Here is an 18,713-nt window from a genome sequence, read left to right as displayed (position 1 = left end):
ACTTGATGCTCATTGCACCGGTGCAGTGACAGCAGAAGTTTGCCTTAGATGCTTTGTCAAGAATGGTTGGCATGACTGCGAGTCCCAGCATTGACAAGCGGCGCAGGTTCCACCGGTACTGGTGCATCATTCCGTCGGGTTACTATGATGTCCAAAATATGACGGCCTAACGAACGGCTGAAGATACATTATGCCCCCAACTAGAGAGGTATGAAATGTAGGATAAATAAATGTGGGAGCTTACTGACAACAATTTCGCCAATCGGTCAGATCTAACAGAAATGTGGAAGTTTTTAATGGGGTGTTCCATAAAAAAGCATAAGATCAGTCAAAATATACTTCTGGATAACAACCTTAACACCCTTCATTCAAACTTTAATTGAATGTCAAAGCTTTTGACAGGGAACATTCAATTACAATACATACTGTTACTATGAGCAAATTAATTATTTTTTCACACCCAAGGTACATCTGCAATTTGAAACAAGGACTGGTAGACTTCCATCAGGACCTTAAATCAAGAGGGCTGAGTCTGCAAATGACACCAAGACACTAAAAGCAGAGAAAAAACTCCTAGAAGAAACTGTGAGAGCAAGGAGAATTGAGATTTCAGGATCACAGAGCTGCTGACACTAGAAAAGTTCGGATGCGCTGCAACAGTTCAGCCTTTACAGAATCAGGAACTGAGGCTGCAAAAAATAAAAATAAAAAATAAAAAAATAAAAAATAAAAAAAGAGGTAAAATCAATGTCATAACTACAAGAAACATTGATGCTCAAAAACATTAAGACATAATTCAGAATGGAGAAGTCTGACAAGAAAAATTTAAGTCAAACTTCACATTACAATCCACGTTTGATCACTAAAAAGGGTAAAGTACTGGAAGGAATCTCCAAGGAAATTCCTTGCTCAACCATTTGATCAGATAGTTCTCTCGCATGTTAGACTTAAATATTTATTCGCAAAACATCATCTAGAAATCAGATTCGTCTCTTTATATAAAGGTCACACTAATAAAACAGCCGAAAATAGAGGAACTCTCATTATCGCCTCTTGGGGTATCCCCCACATGTTTTAATGTGGGCGAGAATTTGTATTGATTTTTTTCTGTTTACTCTTTTTCTCCCTTTCCCCTTGGGTAATTTTCCCCCCTAAAAAAAAAAAACTGTGGGGTAATACAAGACCAAAGTTGCATGATTCAATTAGTGCTGCCATATGTTTCCAGAAATGATTTACAGTGATACAGCTGTTTACTGTCGGAGAAAATTTTGATAATTGATAGAAAATATAACCAAGAAAAGTTCATGGTAAAAAAATGCCCAAGTGGATAACTAGAAGCGAAGGTGTATTAAGTCCATAAGGAATTTATCAAAGACAAAAGAAGGAATTGTTTTTGTGGGGGGGGGGGGATCTCACCTCTGCCCTTAGGGGTTATTACATGTACAAGGTCATCCACAGTAACATTATTCCTTCCTTTCTTCTTAGTAAATGCTCTGGTAGAAAACAAATTGAGAACTAAGACTGATTTCAGATGTAAGCGAATCAATGACAATGACACAGACAAAACAAGCCCCTACCACCTACCAATTAAGGTTAAAAAAAAAAGAAGAAGACAATATTGGTACAGATGGAAACAAAGTGCAAAACTGAAAAGGCACACAAGTGATGCGAGGAGAAACAATGTAAATAAATTACTCATGACATTAGAGACAAGTTCTTGCCTTCTTGGAATTTAAAATAAGAACAGACATATGTCCAAGAACAATTGACTGATAAAACAAAGAATAAGATTAAATCACATAGCTCTGCACAATAGTGAAATAGTCATAAGCTGAAGGTGAACAAGAAGTATGAGGAAATAATAGGTCAATTGAAAGCACGATATCTATAATATATGTGATAACTCCACCATGATTATCTTACTTAAGTGACCATAATCTAGTTAGATGAGATGGAAAATATTGCAAAAATAAATACCTTGTTCACGAAAATACTTTTTTTTTTTTTTGGGGCAGCGGGGGTTGAGGAGGTGGTGAAGGCAAGTATATGATTCACTGACATCCTGGAAACACTAACATAGTTGGGGCAAGCAAAGTGGTTCCTTCGATGACCATAGACTAGAAATACTATTCATTCAGCAATTCTCTGCTTATTGATACTGCAGATGTTTTAATTTTCAGGTGATGTCCTTTTTTTCACAAGTGCAGCTGCCTACTTAGCCAAGTACAAATATAATGCCATGACATTGGAAAAATATAGATTTTTTTGGGTAAAAGTTTTCTCGTCCCAGCACCAACTCACCAAGTGGCTGAAACTTAACATTTGAACAGGGACCTTGGGGTCTATTATTTTATAGGTAACTTTTTTTGAAAATATTATAGACTGACACTAATTCCATGACGAGTTCTCTCCCTAGCTCCCACTCTCCCTAGCTCCCCTAAATAGTCCAATTTATCCTCTGTTGCTAAAGAAGCTAGGAGACGGGTGTCAAATCGGTAAGTCCAGTCAGTTTCAGTTGGGCTCTAATAGGTCCTCCACCTTTAGGGGCCAGGATTGAAACTGACCAATTGTATAATAAGTCCTCAAAGCCCAGACTGAGACTGATTAATAATTGATTGGTTAGTTAATTGGTGTGACCAATCAATCTTAATCGGCCGAGTTTTGGGCGGGTTTCTACATTCAGTCCTAATCAGTCAGTCTTGTTGGGTTAATTAGGTTGGACCGAGACAGACCGATTAATTAATCGGTCTTAAATTGGACAGTCCTAGTCAGGTTAACTGGTTTGGTCTAAGAGTTGACAGCCCTAGTAAGATGCACTACTCCAATTTCTCTTTCAAATGTAGAGGTAACTTACTGTACTCAAACAGGAGCATATCCCTGGATAGGATAAGTCATTGAGCAAATATACCACCTAAAATTATCGAAGGTCCTCCATGAACATGACAATCAGTTCAACAGTCATTCGATCAACTGGAAAACATGAAGGGGCTTCCATGTGAATCATATCTATTGTACTAATCAGGCCTACTGAATTACTGATAGCGACAGCTCCAATTCAATATTATGCCAAAATAAATGTTGCACTGCAAAAGCAAAAGTTATATCAACTTGCTGGACAGCAATAACTTCACCGTTGTATAACAAAGCATAGTTCATAGACAATATAATGCCCAACTTCTTGTCTCTCACCTCACATATAATTCTCTCCTAAACTGTTTCTCACAATCATTGGCAAAAAACAAAAACCAAGATTTCATTCAAATTTTGTTTTTCCATTTAGCTTACATGCAGCTCCTTATATAGAGTGGCTAGGAGGATTCTAAATTCTTATGGAGACTTCCTCCTAGACTTTTTTGACCAATTAATGAACTTTAAATTTTCAAGGTCTTCCATAACTAACAAGGAAACTGATCTATTGACTGAAAGAAGACTTCACTACTTTAGATATTAGTTACAACTAACTAGTTAATGCTTTTCCCTTTTAGCACAAATGCATTAATTACTCTCGACCCATCTTTGACTAAGTCTTGGATTGGAGTTAATTGATCTCTTTTACACATGCATTAATTATTCTTGACCCATCTTAACTAGAGTTAACTGAAACTTGGGCTAGAATATTTAGGGCTGGAGGGTCTGGCCTAAAACAAATAAACTTAGTTTAGCCTGGTTCCCCTTCTTGCAATGGTACTGTTTGGAATAGAATTTATTTGTACCAGCAAGAGTCTATGAGAAGTAATCTATCCCTGGAAAAAGTGTTTATCCCCACCCCCCAAGTGAGAGATAACAAATATCAATGCAAATGTGTGTTTGCACGTGTGTGTGTGTGTGTGTGTGTGAGAGAGAGAGAGAGAGAGAGAGAGAGAGAGAGAGAGAGAGAGAGAGAGAGAGAACCTGCAAAGAGCTTTCATTTCATCTCTCCATCCACATTCGATAAGCCTTTCCCTCAGAAGCTCCTTCAATCGTTCTTTTTCCCCGCTCTCAATTAACTAATGGAAATCAAAAGGCCCAAACAAAAACACCAACAAAACAATGAGAATTAGAAATGGAAAACCTAGATAACTAATACAAAATTGTTACTTTATTCCATGGGGCGAGATCTTGGGTCTCAGTGCTTATATTGGCTTACGTCACTTTTTACGAATATAAGTACCCACAGTTGGATGTGTCATGTCTCTTGGATTACATGCAGAATACATAACGTTAAGGAAACAGTCCAAGCCTACATTCTCTAATATTTGAAGAGTCAAATAAAACCCACCATATAAGCTTAAAAACATAATAAATAATTCATATGGTTAAAAATCATCTGTCATTCTGATTGTGTTCCCAATTTTTAAATGGGACATAAATATGTGTTACTTGCTAATCCTCAGGACATGAAATATTCGGTGCATTATTAAGGCAACAGACAGGTAGGAGGTGTCCTACAGCCCCAGAAAGGAAACATTCCCTTTCAACAAGCATATAATCTTAAATCTCAAATGGCTTCATTTCAAAAAACAGATGCAAAAAATTTCTTTAGGCATTGTGGTCTATTTGGCTTTTGTCCCACCTCTCCAATGACTAGTAGAAGCTCAAGAACAATGTGAAATCTCCCACGAACCATGAAAAATTACAGAACTTTTGCCAGTACAACAAACAAATGAAAAAAGAGAATCCAAAGACCTGTTGGAACAAATTACAATGATAATATTTATGCTGCACCATGCTAATCCAGTTCTTCCAAAATCTCAAAAAAAAAAAAAAAAAGAGGAGCGAAAAGTTCTTAATTTTCCTCTTTAATCCGAATGATTTTGAGAGAACTCTTTAAAAACCAGATTTCAAAATTGAGTACCAGAAAAGGAAAAAAATTTGATTTGATTACCCAGGCTTTCCAAAAATCTCAAAAAAGGAGTGTAAAGTTCTTAATTTCCCCTTTAATCCGAACGAATTTGATAAAACCCTTTTAAAACCGGATTTCAGAATCTGGTACCAGTAAAAGGAACAAATTTGTCCCGACGACATTAGAACAACTAAAGCGAAGAGACGAAAAACTGGGAGCATCAGTGCCACTGATCTCCGCCCAATCAGATTTGGTTTTTCTAGCGTCGTTAGCCATTTAGTGAAAGGCTAATCCTCGCACCATCTTCTGCTTTTATTCTCATCTCAGCATTTTAGCACAAACAAGAAAGAGAAGAAAAGAACAGAGAATCCGCAATTTCATGCTAGCAAGCAAGAAATAGACTTACTTTGATGTTGATGATCTCTTGAAGGGTTAGTTCTTTTTCTTGGTCTTCCTCTGCGTCTGGTGTTGGTGGACGATTGATAGAAGCCCTCCTTTGCGGGAATTAAAAAAGAAAATTATTAAAAGAACGAAAGAAAAAAAAAAATCGTCTCTTGAGTTCTCAAATTGCTTTAGAAGCTCAAACAACGGATAAGAAACTTATCTAAAAAAGGAATAAGAAGGAGAAAAAAAAGAAAGCTCACATTATACTATGTTGTTCCAAGCAAACGAGATCTCAGATTCTCAGTCTCAATCGGTTCCTCTGTTTGTTGAAAGTTGAACCAGAACCCAAGTTCACAGTGACTTCCTGGAGGAAACCTGGATATCGAGGACTCAAGGGAGGGAGGAAGGGAGAGTCCTCTTATATAGTTGATGGGAGAAGGATTCTCTACACCGACAGTACAGAGTACAGTTGTTGTTCTTCCCGCTCGTAGTGGGTTTGTGACACGTCGCTACTATATAGCTCATGATCACTGTGACCTCACCATCCAATCAAACGTTAAATAAATTTATATCATTTTCTTTTATGTGAAAAATAAAGCTATCTTGTCGCGTTTCCCTACGCCGTATCTCATGTTATTGTGAAATGATGATCCTACCCCTGAGTGGATACATGAGTGATGATTCATGAGTGCTTCCATTAGCCATGGGGATAGCGTGGAGTCGACGCGACCAGGTAGCGTTCTTTTTATTCGTCCGAGGCCAGATTTTTTTATTGGGCAAATCTGTCATGGTATTATTTTTTTATGGGCAAATCTGTCAACTAAGATATCACGACTGACATATATTTCCAGTTTCACAGTAACAGTTGAACACAACCTCTGCGAGGCGATACGATGATGTCGGAGCCATCTTCCCGTCCATCCGGTGCTCCAGAAGCACAGGGAGAGCTGGCAATTCAAGGCCAAACCCTAGAAAACCAGATCGTAGAACGGATCCCCAGTTCCTCTGATCCTCAGATTCAAGAATGGGAGACCAGAGCTCGAGCTTGGCTCTCTACGTTGCCGAAGCGAAGGAGCGTGATGATGAGCGAGATGGAAGCTTGGGTTGATTCTAATCAGGTCACTCTACCTCCACAACTTATATCATTGCCCCGACCACAGCTCTATCAGCGCATTCTATCCATTCACAAGATCATGCGACAGTCCAACCAGGTACTTTGGCCGTTGCTGTTCATGTCAAATGTCATTACTCTTTCTTTATCATCTTTCGTTCTGAATTAGGTTAGGTTATTTGATGATCTTCCTTGTCCTACGCTTTTGTTTTTGTTGGAGAAATTCTTGCTTCTAAATAGACTTCTACCTTGATTACTCAATGTCTACTTGTGAGAAAAACCTAAGTTCAGAAATTTTGAACGGGAATTCAATTTGAGAACGCCTTGTGTATCATGGAGATTGTTTCCTCATACGTTTTTTTCCTGTGTTTGATAAATTTGGATTTTATGAGTTCTGACTCGAGTTCTTCATTCTGCTTCTATGCCCATTTGTTGACAACAATCTAAGTTCTGAAAGCTTGATCTAATTCAGATTGAAAACACTTTGTGCGACCTGGATAGTGTTTATCTCCTTGCTATTGTTTCTACAAAGAGCTAAAGTACTTATTGTATTAATAATTTTTTAGCCTAATATGTGGAGAACCTTTAGCAAGCAACCACAATCAACTAAAGTACTTGCTTTAGCTTAGGCATTAAGGGTATGAATCTCTGTGCTAGTTGTGATCACCTTTCTGCTCGTAAGAAATGATCAGGGTTTGAATCTTTGCTAGTAGTGATCATCCCTCTGTTTGGTAGACCTCCTAGGCTCGGAGTAGGTAACTGTAGCTTACAAGTGTAGGGGTATAAGGGGTGTGTAGGACAGATTCAATTAGCTGTAATGGCCCCACAATGCTTTCTCAACAAGCTAATGTTTTCTAATAGTGAGTGATTCTTAAAGAATACCAATATTTTGAATAGAAACCAGGAATATTTCACATTGTCAGGTATGGAATGAGAGACTTCAAACCTTAGTAGAATTGTCTGAAAATTTGTGTTAGACTGTTAGTACCAGACATAATGGCAATTTAAGTGTCTGGATACCACCTTTTTTTTTTTTTTTTTTTTTTTTTTTTTTTTTTTAATAATTATAAGTTTTGCTTTTGTTTTGGAGAAGTACATTCTTTCATGAAATTTCATGATTCAATTTAAGGGATCGGCGCTTGGACTGGGGATGATACTATACAAGATAACAGAGGTGGGCAATTTTTCTATTATCGTGACTCTGGGGTTATATAAATTAAGATTGGAGAAGAAATGTTGCTTTATTCTAAAAAAGGAAAAAAGAGAGATTTGTTTAATGGTACCACTTCCTGTTGTAATTTGTCTGTATTTGCCGTTGACTGATTTTCTGAATATTTTTCTTTTTGGGGTTTCTTTCTATTGTGATGGATTTTTGTGATTTCTTAGGATGAATACAACATATTCTTGTTTTTGGTGAAAAGCTTGTGCCATACTCATTGCCTCTCTTCAAAAAGATACTATTGTTATCTCAAAGTTCATTTTTCTCATGGCAGGCAATGGAAGCTAATCGGGTTGAGCCTCTGGCAAGTCGTTTTCAACGCACAGATCAATGGATTCCAGTATATTCCTGGCTAGAATCATTGGAAACAAAGGAGGTAGTCAAATCTAAAGAAATTGATGAATGGCTATCAAAAAATCCAAAGGTCAAGGAGCAGTTGTATGCAAGACATTCTCGTTATCATTTGATGCACTACGTTCAGAAATGCCATTTAAAGATGTTGAAGAGACGGCAGAAGCAGAAGGTATCATTTTTAATTTGATTCCCATCTCTTCTATTTTCTATGGTTTGCAATAAAAATTAAAATTTTTGTTCTGGGCTATAGCTAGAAATTTGGGCCGAAACCACCAAAACCTGGTATATTTTTGGAAATTTTCAAAATTTCGCACAAACTTGGTTTCATCTCAGGGTCCACCGAAATTGCCGGAATTTCGGCCAAGATTTAGTTCCATGCCTATAATATTACCATACAGGATTAATGTCTAATGCAACTGCAATAAGTCCCCCTCGGTTAAAAGAAACTTGTCCTCGAGTATTGTAGAAGGGCAGAATCAAAAGAGCTCGGGAGAATGTCTCATTCTCTGCACTAATGTCATGAATCACGTTCGGAAGATGGAATGTTGACAGTGTATCTTCGTCTCAAAATATATGGGGGAAAAACATAGTGTGTAGAACATCCATCACTGCAGGAGTGTTTGTTGTTGGTTCACCCATATTAATCATCTCTTCCCCCTTTATTGTTGCTTCTTGTCTCACGGCAGAGTGGTCTTCTTCTTGTGTTGGCCCGTTCGGCTATTCCTGTGGGTGCACTGGTGATGTTGCCTCCTTTGACTCCGAGCATACTTTGTCAGCCATTTTTTCAAAACAAATGTTTGTCATAGATGAGAAGGCTTTAGGATGCACTAATTGCTATCACGATCAACTATAAATTTTTGCCCTTGAAACCATTGCCGACCAATTTTAATGATTCGTTCGGGAGATTCAAATATCTCATAATAAGCACCATTACTTTTATAGGAAATTGAGAATTCAATGTAGTCATCATCCTCAGACTCATTGATGATCTCGTTGGTCTTTGATAACATTTCCATGACTCCACCACAGACCAAGAGATGAAATTGTCACTCTGCTCGTCATCTGAGTAAAATAACATTTTTTATGTTGGGCAAACAAACTCTATTCTTGAAAACATAGGTATCCATGGCTAGGTTTTGTCTTTGACCAACTAATGCAATCTAAAAATCCTGATTATGGATCGCAGGTGCAGGCAGGTCTATAATCAAATCTGAGATAAAGGAAGAATCAGATCAATGGAAGGGGAGGGAAAATGGATGAGATCAATCTTCTTGGGAGGAACATAAGAGAAACCGTGTGGAAGAAGAGAGGAGAAGAGAACAATTTGGGTTTGGGATACCAATCCTGTATGCACTGCTTAACAACATTAAAACTCTTTAAAAAAACTCATATTCTTTACTCAAATTATCTCCAATTGACGCTTTTTTTTTTTGTGATAAGGGGGTGTATTACATATATAAGACCTTCTAAAATTCCTAAATTGACTCATAAAAGGATTCATAGTCATTAGTCACACTCACACACTCAATAAAGTAAATAAACTCAAAACAAAACTCTATCTAGTCATTAAGTATTATAGTCTAATTCAAACATGTAATTTAACTACTAATCCTGTGGACCAACTTTATCCCCACTTTATGGGCTTATAAATTAGACCCATTACAACGAAACTCAAAAAATAAAAGGCCCAACCTATAATATAACTACCCAAACTCCAAAGGTTTTATCCCATTGGATTGTGACCAACAACACCTTATGAGCATCTGAAGCTTGCGCATAGGCCTTCTGCCTCGTTATGCGATTAATGTCTAATGCAACTGAATCAGAACCTTTGGCAATTCAAAAGGGAGCTACTCGGTTCTATAATGATATCTTATCTTTCTTAATTTTCTTAAAAAATTACCAGTTTCCTTGCATTTCGGTTGATCTTGCTTTTATATCTCTCATTATTCCCACTATTCTTCCATTTTTGTGCAACCTCCAAATCCTGACTTTGAAACCCTGTTTCTACCTTGAACCATTATGCTATTGTAGAACTGCTCATTAGGCTTGAAGAAAACTAAGCAAACCTATCTGAAATTCAGCAAGAAATTTACCGCTCGTCTTATTTCCATGTGTGGTGGGATTCTTTCTTTTGTGTGTGAATCTGTTATCTAGACTGTATTTAGCAAATAACAACCACAATTTCACATGAAATATGCTAGTCTACTGCTTCTGGTATATTCATCTTTTGATATTGCATTTTTTTACTTTAACAGGGAATCCAATACTCAACCCCAACATCTCAAGTGAAGATTCAGGACAATGTGGTGACAACAGCAGTTCCTCTCTCTGGTATGGCTAGTTGTCTGTGCTATATGTTACTGTTTGATAGTCCTAACAATTGTGAAATCTAATGGTGTCAGGCTGTAAATGAATCTACGCATAGGCACACATGCTCACACATACATACAGACATACATACATACATATATACAGGTTGCATGCATGTGTATGTGAATGTATATATGTATATTTGTCCATCTATTCATAGTTACATGTGTGCTAGTACACACATATCTAAAGTTCCTTTCATGATTGTATGGTGCTCTGATGTCCTTTTTGTTGTTTACATTTTACAGTGAGGCCTGCACTTGCTTTTGTTTATGAGGTGTCATCTGGGACCTCCCACAATAAATTGTTGATTTACTATATTTAGAAAGAGGATATTTCTGTTCAATGCTAGTACTTGTATACTTGCACACTATCTGGTTTTTATGACTGTGTGCTCTTGCATGACTATTTGGAGGCATTAGGCTTGATAATTCTGCAAACCAGAGTACTTACTCTGAAAGTGCTTGAACATAGAATAATTAACAGTTAGTTCATGATGCGCGAAGGAGTGTTAAAGCTCTTGGCTGTTTTGGTTTCATGTTGCTTATCTTGTCTGGTTATCATGAAAAGGCTAAAAGCTAGCAACAATTGAACAGACAAAAGATGGTCAAGGATTGTGGTCTGAGTTCTTAATGGTCCATGGTAAGTGAGGCAATGTTTAACCGTCTTGGTTGTGGATTGCCAGGAAATCCTACATGCCTTACTGCTGATGTATAACTACTTGTTGAATACTTAGTTGAAATGTCGGAGTCCTTTCCCAGGAATCTATATACATAATACATGTTTATTAATATTCAGCATTCAGGTCAGCCAAGAATTGAAGCATTTTGAACTACTTAATAGTTTCCTGTATTTAGCTGCATTTTGGGCATTATGCCTGTAGATCTTAGTACCAGCCAAGCTCCTCCCAGATACAATGAAGGTTAGCACTTAGCACAAGGCACTCAGGGAGTTCTCACCTCTGTGGAAGTCTATTCCTTAAGCTGTCAAGCATCGCAGATTCTTGTAAAAAGTGAGCTTTAGACAGATCCAGTCTAATAATGTAATTTCTTCAAGATGTTAAAACATATTAGATCTTAGAAATAGTTTGACGACCAAGATGGAGACATTGAATGTTAGGCCCAACTTACCTGCATGGAGGCAATACTCTGACTGTTGGAGCTAGAATGGTTGATGCAGTTGGGCGATGGATTTAGAAGAAATACCTTTAATTGGTTTCCTTATTTACTTTTTGGCAGTACTCTTAATTGATGAGATTTTATTTCTATCCTGGTTTAGATGCAATATTTTTCCAGTTTCAATTAGGAAAGTAGGTTTATTTTCAAGTCTTTAAATAGTGTTTCTGTACCCAGCGGAGGATGGAATTTAGAATTGAATGAATTGGAAAAATTATGTTTTGGCCGAATATGGACTGTCGTGACTTCCATCTCTCTTTTCTGATTTTTCTCTTTATTTCATCTTCTTCTTTCCTCTGTTCTTCTTTTCCTTCTTTTCATTCTTCTTCTTGCTAGTCCCTGTTTCTGGCCAAGGTTAGCAGCACCACAAGTGTGGATCGATCTCTCTCTTGTATGATCTGTTTGGGCTGAAACTTTGATCGAAGGCTCCCCTCCCTTGGGCGACATTAACCCCAGAATCTTAGCCGCAACAGATCCTTCTACTAGGAGAATCGAACCCAGGTTCAGACCTGGTTCTGTACCTGGCGACAAATCTGAACAGCAGGGATTTCTGTATTTCTTTGCTTGCTGTTTGATGGATTTTTCTGTCGGAATCACGAGGGCAGCAGGTGTCCAAGCTTCGTCAACAATGTTGGGCTGAACCGATGGCCCTTGAAGGAGCTCTCACCACCGCCAGCTTTCTCCTCTACTGCTGGTTCTGTTCTCTGTCGAGACCCAAGGTTGAAGATGAACAACCTTTTATTTGCAACTAAACCACTTGCTGAAATTTCACATGAGGTCAGATCTTTTGTTATTCTCACAAAGCCCACTTCTTTCGAAAGTTTTGTTTCTAATTATCTCTAGTCTGAACTTAAATTCAAGAATACCCCCTCTTTTATTTATCTATTCCAGTTTGACCCTATTAGTTACTTTCCACTCTTTTAAGTGCTTGAATATTCCTGAATTTGCAAAATTGCCCCTCAACCTTTAAATTGAGATATTTTATCATTCTTGTGAGCCCTAAGCGATCTGATTTCAGTCATTGTAATATGGATCCGTATCAAATGGTATTAGAGCAAATTTCTTGCACTTCTCTAACCATGATAGGTCACATCACCAATGCTGAGTTGAACAAATTGTATCTTGAGGTACTTGATAATCAATAAAAAACTAATGCTAGGATTGAGAAGAATGAGGCCAAATATGACAAATTCATGGACGACACTCAAGGTGCCCTCGCTAAGATTTTTGCTTTTATGCAAAAGTCTGAAACGTGAGTTGATGGACCATTTGCACCACCTACTCAGTTGAATGCCCTGCAGATTGAAGATACACCTCACCGAGTGCAACGTGATCCTGTTATACCCCAAGATGTTACCCGGCAATTTTCTGACAGAGATTATGGCATCAAAGTTGAGGTTCCAGAGTTCAGTGGTGAAAAGGGACCTCAGGAATTTCTTGAATGGCTTACCAAAATTGAGAGGATTTTTGCATATAAGTCTCTTCCAGACGAGAAAAAGTGTGAACTCATCCTCGCTAAGTTTATTGGGTATGCATGTTCATGGTGGGATGATGTACTGCATGCAAGATTTGTTAGAAAACTTGGACTTGTTACCAATTGGGAGGTCATGAAGCAAATTTTTACTGAAAATTTTGTTCCTCTTAATTATGAGAAGGAAATGTTCCATAAATTGCTTAACTTGCAATAAGGTAACAAGGACGTGGATTCCGACACCCTTGAGTTCCACAAACTGTCTTCAAGGTGTCGATTTCAGGAAACAGACCAGCAACGAGTGATGCATTATATCAGTGGACTAAGTATTGAGATCCGACTCAAGTTGGCTAACACTAATTTCAGGTCCTTTGATGTGGCAGCGGCTCATGCCAAGACAGCTGAAGAGAAGTCCATTTATTGGAAGGTAATGCTCAAGACTTCTTCAGTTTATAGACCTCCACCACGTATGGAGAAAAAGAAGCTTGAAACTCGCAGAGTTGAAGAAAAAGGTCAGAGTTCGTCAAGGATAGTGATGGGGTGAAGAACATCAGAATCCATGGTTGTGGCGAGAAGGGTCACTACTCCAATAAGTGTCCCAATAGGACTTGTTCTGTGAATGCAGTAGAGAAGCAACCGACAGAGAAGATTGAAGATGAGTCTACTTTATATCCTTATCCCCTTGAGGAAGATGATATGTTCGACTATGGTGATGAGGATGTAGAAGCTCATTCAGCTAGTCTTTCATCATTTTCAAACAGACTAGTTGACAAGGCTTCTCTTTTTAGACAGAAGGGTACTCTTTTGCACGGTTCTGAATCTACTGATGTTTATACAGTTGTTGATACCGGAGCAGAAGCAAACTTCATATCTGCTGAATTTGTTCGAGCACACAACCTTCCACAGAAGCCAGCTTTTCAAGAAGATTCACGTGCAAGGTTTTGGACCCACAGCTCGAGAAGAGGCCACTGCAGTTGTTCGAGTACACTTACAGTTTGGGCCGTTACAATACCATGTCACCTGTTTAGTCATCCCATTGGCGCATTGCTACATTCTTCTAGGGCGACCTTGGCGGCGACATGCTGGTATCCTCTATGATGGTGCACGGAACACCATCAAGGTGAAGCAAGGAGGTCATACGTATTTGATGAGGCCACACGCATTATTAGACATGCCACGTTGTCGACTGAATCCTGCTCCAATGACACATCAGTCACTCTCCCTCCACTTGGAGTTATGCTTCCGTCATTTGCTTCGAGATATGTGCCACCTCAGCGACGAGCAACTTACAAGGGTATCTTGGGAGCATGTCGAGTTCTTTTAAGACCGGGAGAGCTGATGCAGTTGGGCAATGGATTTAGAAGAAATACCTTTGATTGGTTTCCTTAGTTAATTCCTTTTTTAGGCTTAGAATTAGTTTGTCAGTATTCTTAATTGATGAGATTTCATTTCTATCCTAGTTTAGATGCAATATTTGTTCCAATTTCAATTAGGAAAGTAGGTTTATTTTCAAGTCTTTAAATAGTGTTTCTGTACCCAGCGGGGATGATGGAATTTAGAATTGAATGAATTGGAAAAATTATGTTTTGGCTGAATATGGACTGCCGTGACTTCCATCTCTCTCTTTTCTGATTTTTCTCTTTATTTCATCTTCTTCTTTCCTCTGTTCTTCTTTTCCTTCTTTTCATTCTTCTTCTTGCTGGTCCTCTCTCCCAGCCCCAGTTTCTGGGCAACGTTGGCAGCCCCACAAGTGTGGATCTCTCTCTCTCTTGTGAGATCTGTTTGGGCTGAGATTTTGATCGAAGGCTCCCCTCCCTTGGGCAAAATTAACCCCAGAATCTTAGCCGCAACAGATCCTTCTACTAGGAGAATCGAACCCAGGTTCAGACCTGGTTCTGTACCTGGCAACAAATCTGAACAGCAGGGATTTCTGTATTTCTTTGCTTGCTGTTTGATGGATTTTTTCTGTTGGAATCACGAGGGCAGCAGGTGTCCAAGCTTCGTCAACAATGTTGGGCTGAACCGATGACCTTGGAAGGAGCTTGATGCAGAATCGAGGCTGAACTGGGTTGACCCATCGGGCAATCTCGACCGAAATGAGTCGGGTCCGATTAGATTTTTGAAATCAGTAGGATATTTTAGGAGTTACTTTATTTAGGAAGTATTGAGTTGTTTAATTTGGGAAGATATGTAATCTTTTATTTTTGGGTAGTTCTTAGTCAATTAGGGAGTTACCAAGTTAAATTTTATTTTGTTTCTAATTTCATTAGTTAGAATTTAGGGAGCAAATTAGAAGTTGCTATTTTAGTCTTATATCTTTATTAGGAAAGTTTTAATTTGAGTTTATCATATAAAGGCATGTAACCTAAGTATTAGATAGAGAATAGAAAATATGAATTGAGTAAAGTGTTTAAGAGTCTGCAGGCGTGTGTGTGATTCTTCCCCCCCCCCCTCTTTCTTAGTGCGATTTCTCCCTCTCCCCTGCAACTCTGAGACCCCTCTCAGGGATTTCTTCCCTACCCCTACTGGCCCTCCATTAGAGCTCTCACCACCGCTAGCTTTCTCCTCTACCGCTGGTTCTGTTCTCTGTCGAGACCTAAGGTTGAAGATGAATAACCTTTTATTTGCAACTAAACCACTTGCTGAAATTTCACATGAGGTCAGATCTTTTGTTATTCTCACAAAGCCCACTTCTTTCTAAAGTTTTGTTTCTAATTATCTCTAGTCTGAACTTAAATTCAAGAATACCCCCTCTTTTATTTTTCTATTCCAGTTTGACCCTATTAGTTACTTTCCACTCTTTTAAGTGCTTGAATATTCCTGAATTTGCAAAATTGTCCCTCAACCTTTAAATTGAGATATTTTATCATTCTTGTGAGCCCTAAGCGATCTGATTTCAGTCCTTGGAATACGGATCCGCATCAATGGTCTTGGCTAGAATAGGGAACATAAGTGAGACTTACTTAAGGGAGTTTAATCACAATAATTTTGAGATTATACGTTTTGGCATTAAGTTTTAATCACAAGCTTGAAAGTTTCGGTCAAAATTTTGAGTACCTGCTGAATCATAGTCTTTTTTGTGTTGACCAATGTCGAAACTGAAAAATTTCAGTCGGTAACCAAAACGGTCGACTTCTTGAACCACGATTTTAAGGCTAAAGAATGACATGAAGTGGAGAACATTTGAACTTGACCTAATGGAGGAAGGGTCAAAGGTGAAGATTATAGATGTCCATAAATATTTGGCGGATCAGTTGGAGGGGTTGGAAGAGAGGGATTTTTTGAGATCTTGTGATGTAACGGTATTGAGAGATCAATAACCCCAAGAATAATCCCCAAAACTCCAACTAAACCAAGCACAAGGATAGATAAATCTGGAAACCAGATTTAGAAACAAACCCCAAAACAGGGCAGAACTAGGGCTGCTTGTGGTTGGAAGTAGAGGGCTCAGAATGGGGCCAAACCTGGATCGAGTGGAGGGGTTAAGATGCTGATCAAAACCCCAAAATATCTCTGAAAGCTGCTGGCTGGTCAGGGAGATCTGCACCTTCTTGATTTCAGGTCCTTAAATTAGGAAACTTGGAGAAAACTAGTAGAAGAAAATCCAGACCTCAGATAGGCTCCCAAAGCTGGTTGAGTCTCTCTCTTAGGGTGGTAAACAAAACCCCAAAAGGGCAGGCTGAAATGAGATCAGATGAGGGAGAAACCAGCCTTTGAAAATCCTCTTGAGGAAAAACCTTCTCTGCTGAATTTGATCATGCTTCTTGGACTGGAGATGAGCGCTGATCAAGGAATGATAATGATGGAAAGACAAAGAGGGATATGGGGATGGAGTGAAGGATCAAATGAGAGTTGAGGGTGGGATAATGGACTATTTCAGTCCTTGGGCCTCTCACCAGTTGGTAATTCTACTTTCTTATAGAGTCGTGAGTTCCACAGCTCTGGGAGAGAATATCATAATTCACAAATTGGATATTTTCAAGGGAGAGAATCTCATCGGATTGGCGACAACTTCCGAAGTGTGCACACACCTTTTGCAAGAGGAAACAAACTGGTCACTATCAAACCACTTTACCTGGTACACATTGTATCAACCATGGATTAGAATGACTACAGGTCAGAATCTCTATTTCACTTTGGCGTTGCCATCCACACTGTAGCTATTGCAGCCGTTGAAGCAGCTATTGGGCCAGTCTTTTGTCAATCCATCGTAATAGAAAAAGAAGGGATATAGTCCGCAGAGGTTCCTGAGTTGCATTACAATCTGAAATAGAAGCATCAACTTTGCTGTCTACTAATGTCTCTCCTTCATTGCCTATGTCATCTTCATCAATAGGGTCATTTGGTGGACTCTCAATTCCTTAGGTAAGTTCTCTACTGCCAGTGCTTGGGAGAATAAAAGGGCTCATGGCCCTTTGTTTCAGTGGCATAAACAAATCTGGATCAAATACATTCCTATCTCAGGGAATATTTTGCAGACGGTTGAGTAAACTTTATTTTTTTAGATGAATAAATGAATTCATTACCAAGAGGAAAAAAACAAATACAAAGGAGGGATGGGCCGAAAAGGTGCAAACCCTTAAGGGGGAGGGGAACAGAATAGGGAAAAACCCTACAACAAAAGGCAGCTAGCCAGAAAAAAGAAAAAAAGAGACAACAATGAGCCTGTTCCTTGGGAAATCACGAACTGGACAATGGCTAAGGCAGCCAAGTTTGGAGCTAACATCAAAGAAGATGGCTCTCCAAATCCTGTCAAAAGAGCGGGAGTTGGGAGTCCATCTTCACAGATTTCACTGGGTAATGGTTGCACTAAAAGCGAGCTTTCCGATAATGTCACAGATGCTAGGCTCGCCAAAGGTCATATTAACTCAGATTTATTCTTTAGAAAGGGGAAAAATGGTCCTGTTGGAAGGCCAACAGGAGGAAAGGACTCTCTTCCAGACAAAGGAGGAGAAGGGGCAGGAAAAGAAAATGTGATCCTCACTTTTGGTCCCATTCTAGCAAAGGCAGCAAGAGGGCCTGAATGTCGCGATAAATGAGGAAAGACTACGTGGGAAGGCATTTTAGAGATTGCACGTCAAGTAGTGAAACTGTGACGAGAAATGTGCCCCTTGAACCAAATGATGTTGCGCAAAGGCACAAGAGGGCCTTTGGAACGAATGAATTCCCAAGCGGAGGCAGAGGTGAAGAATCCCGAGGGGGAAGGGAGCCAGGTGATCTTATCCTCCCTTCCCCTATGGCCAAGAGGAATGGGAGGGAGAGAAGACCAGAGATCGTCAGGGGGGGGGGAGGGGAACTAGGAGGAGACCACCCATCAGGGGAGAGGATGGACTCCAGAAGGGTGGATCTAGACAAGCCCGAGGAGTAAATGGAACGGGGAGTAACATGGGAGAGGCTTGACTCTCCAAGCAAAGTAAACTTTATTCAAACTTAAAAATCAGATCACAACAAACCAGTCTTATATATAGGCTGTGACTTTGGCACTTTGAAAATCACAACTAAGAAAGGCTTGATAAAATAGGAAAGTAAAAACAAACTAGTTTCCTAGTATAGCTAAGACATAAAACCAAATAATGTGTCTTAACAACCTTCCTAAAATAACACAAACTGAAACAAATTCCTAATAAAACTATATGACTTCCAAAAATAACCCAACAATGTTGCATAGTTTTTAAGGCACTGTTAAGGCGTTGCCTTACCAGCGTCTTGGTGCTGATGCGGTTTAGAGATGGTAAGACAGTGCTCCACCTTATGTGAAGTGGCACCTTGTGGGGTTTTTTTTTTTTTTTTTTTTTTTTTTAAAA

The 18,713-nt window shown here is 39.0% G+C and overlaps 2 protein-coding genes across 2 annotated transcripts; one reads left to right on the top strand and one right to left on the bottom strand.

Annotated features, from left to right (window-relative positions):
- Window positions 1-339: 339 nt before the first annotated feature.
- On the bottom strand, window positions 340-5,621 carry LOC122078781 (transcription and mRNA export factor ENY2-like). The gene is made up of 5 exons (XM_042644908.1): window positions 5,467-5,621; window positions 5,229-5,316; window positions 3,892-3,986; window positions 1,417-1,493; window positions 340-689 (listed from the first exon to the last, which is right to left on the bottom strand). Coding segments are annotated over exons 1-5 (336 nt in total). The 5' UTR covers window positions 5,469-5,621; the 3' UTR covers window positions 340-615.
- Window positions 5,622-6,069: 448 nt separating this feature from the next.
- Window positions 6,070-10,301, top strand: LOC122080316. The gene is made up of 3 exons (XM_042647267.1): window positions 6,070-6,417; window positions 7,811-8,059; window positions 10,149-10,301. The coding sequence occupies exons 1-3, from the start codon at window positions 6,100-6,102 to the stop codon at window positions 10,284-10,286; spliced, it is 705 nt and encodes a 234-aa protein (XP_042503201.1). The 5' UTR covers window positions 6,070-6,099; the 3' UTR covers window positions 10,287-10,301.
- The last annotated feature ends 8,412 nt before the right edge of the window (window positions 10,302-18,713 follow it).

This window comes from Macadamia integrifolia, chromosome 5, assembly GCF_013358625.1.
Source record: "Macadamia integrifolia cultivar HAES 741 chromosome 5, SCU_Mint_v3, whole genome shotgun sequence".
Lineage (NCBI taxonomy): Eukaryota > Viridiplantae > Streptophyta > Magnoliopsida > Proteales > Proteaceae > Macadamia > Macadamia integrifolia.
This window is presented reverse-complemented; position numbering and strand designations above follow the sequence as displayed.

Coding starts and splice junctions, on each gene's coding strand:
- LOC122080316 (XM_042647267.1), top strand. CDS start 6,100: ATGATGTCGGAGCCATCTTCCCGTCCATCCGGTGCTCCAGAAGCACAG. Junction 6,418..7,810: donor TCATGCGACAGTCCAACCAG/GTACTTTGGCCG, acceptor TTCTCATGGCAG/GCAATGGAAGCTAATCGGGT. Junction 8,060..10,148: donor AGAGACGGCAGAAGCAGAAG/GTATCATTTTTA, acceptor TTACTTTAACAG/GGAATCCAATACTCAACCCC.
- LOC122078781 (XM_042644908.1), bottom strand. Junction 3,987..5,228: donor AAGAGATCATCAACATCAAA/GTAAGTCTATTT, acceptor GATTTCCATTAG/TTAATTGAGAGCGGGGAAAA. Junction 1,494..3,891: donor GAAATGAAAGCTCTTTGCAG/GTTCTCTCTCTC, acceptor GTTTTCTACCAG/AGCATTTACTAAGAAGAAAG.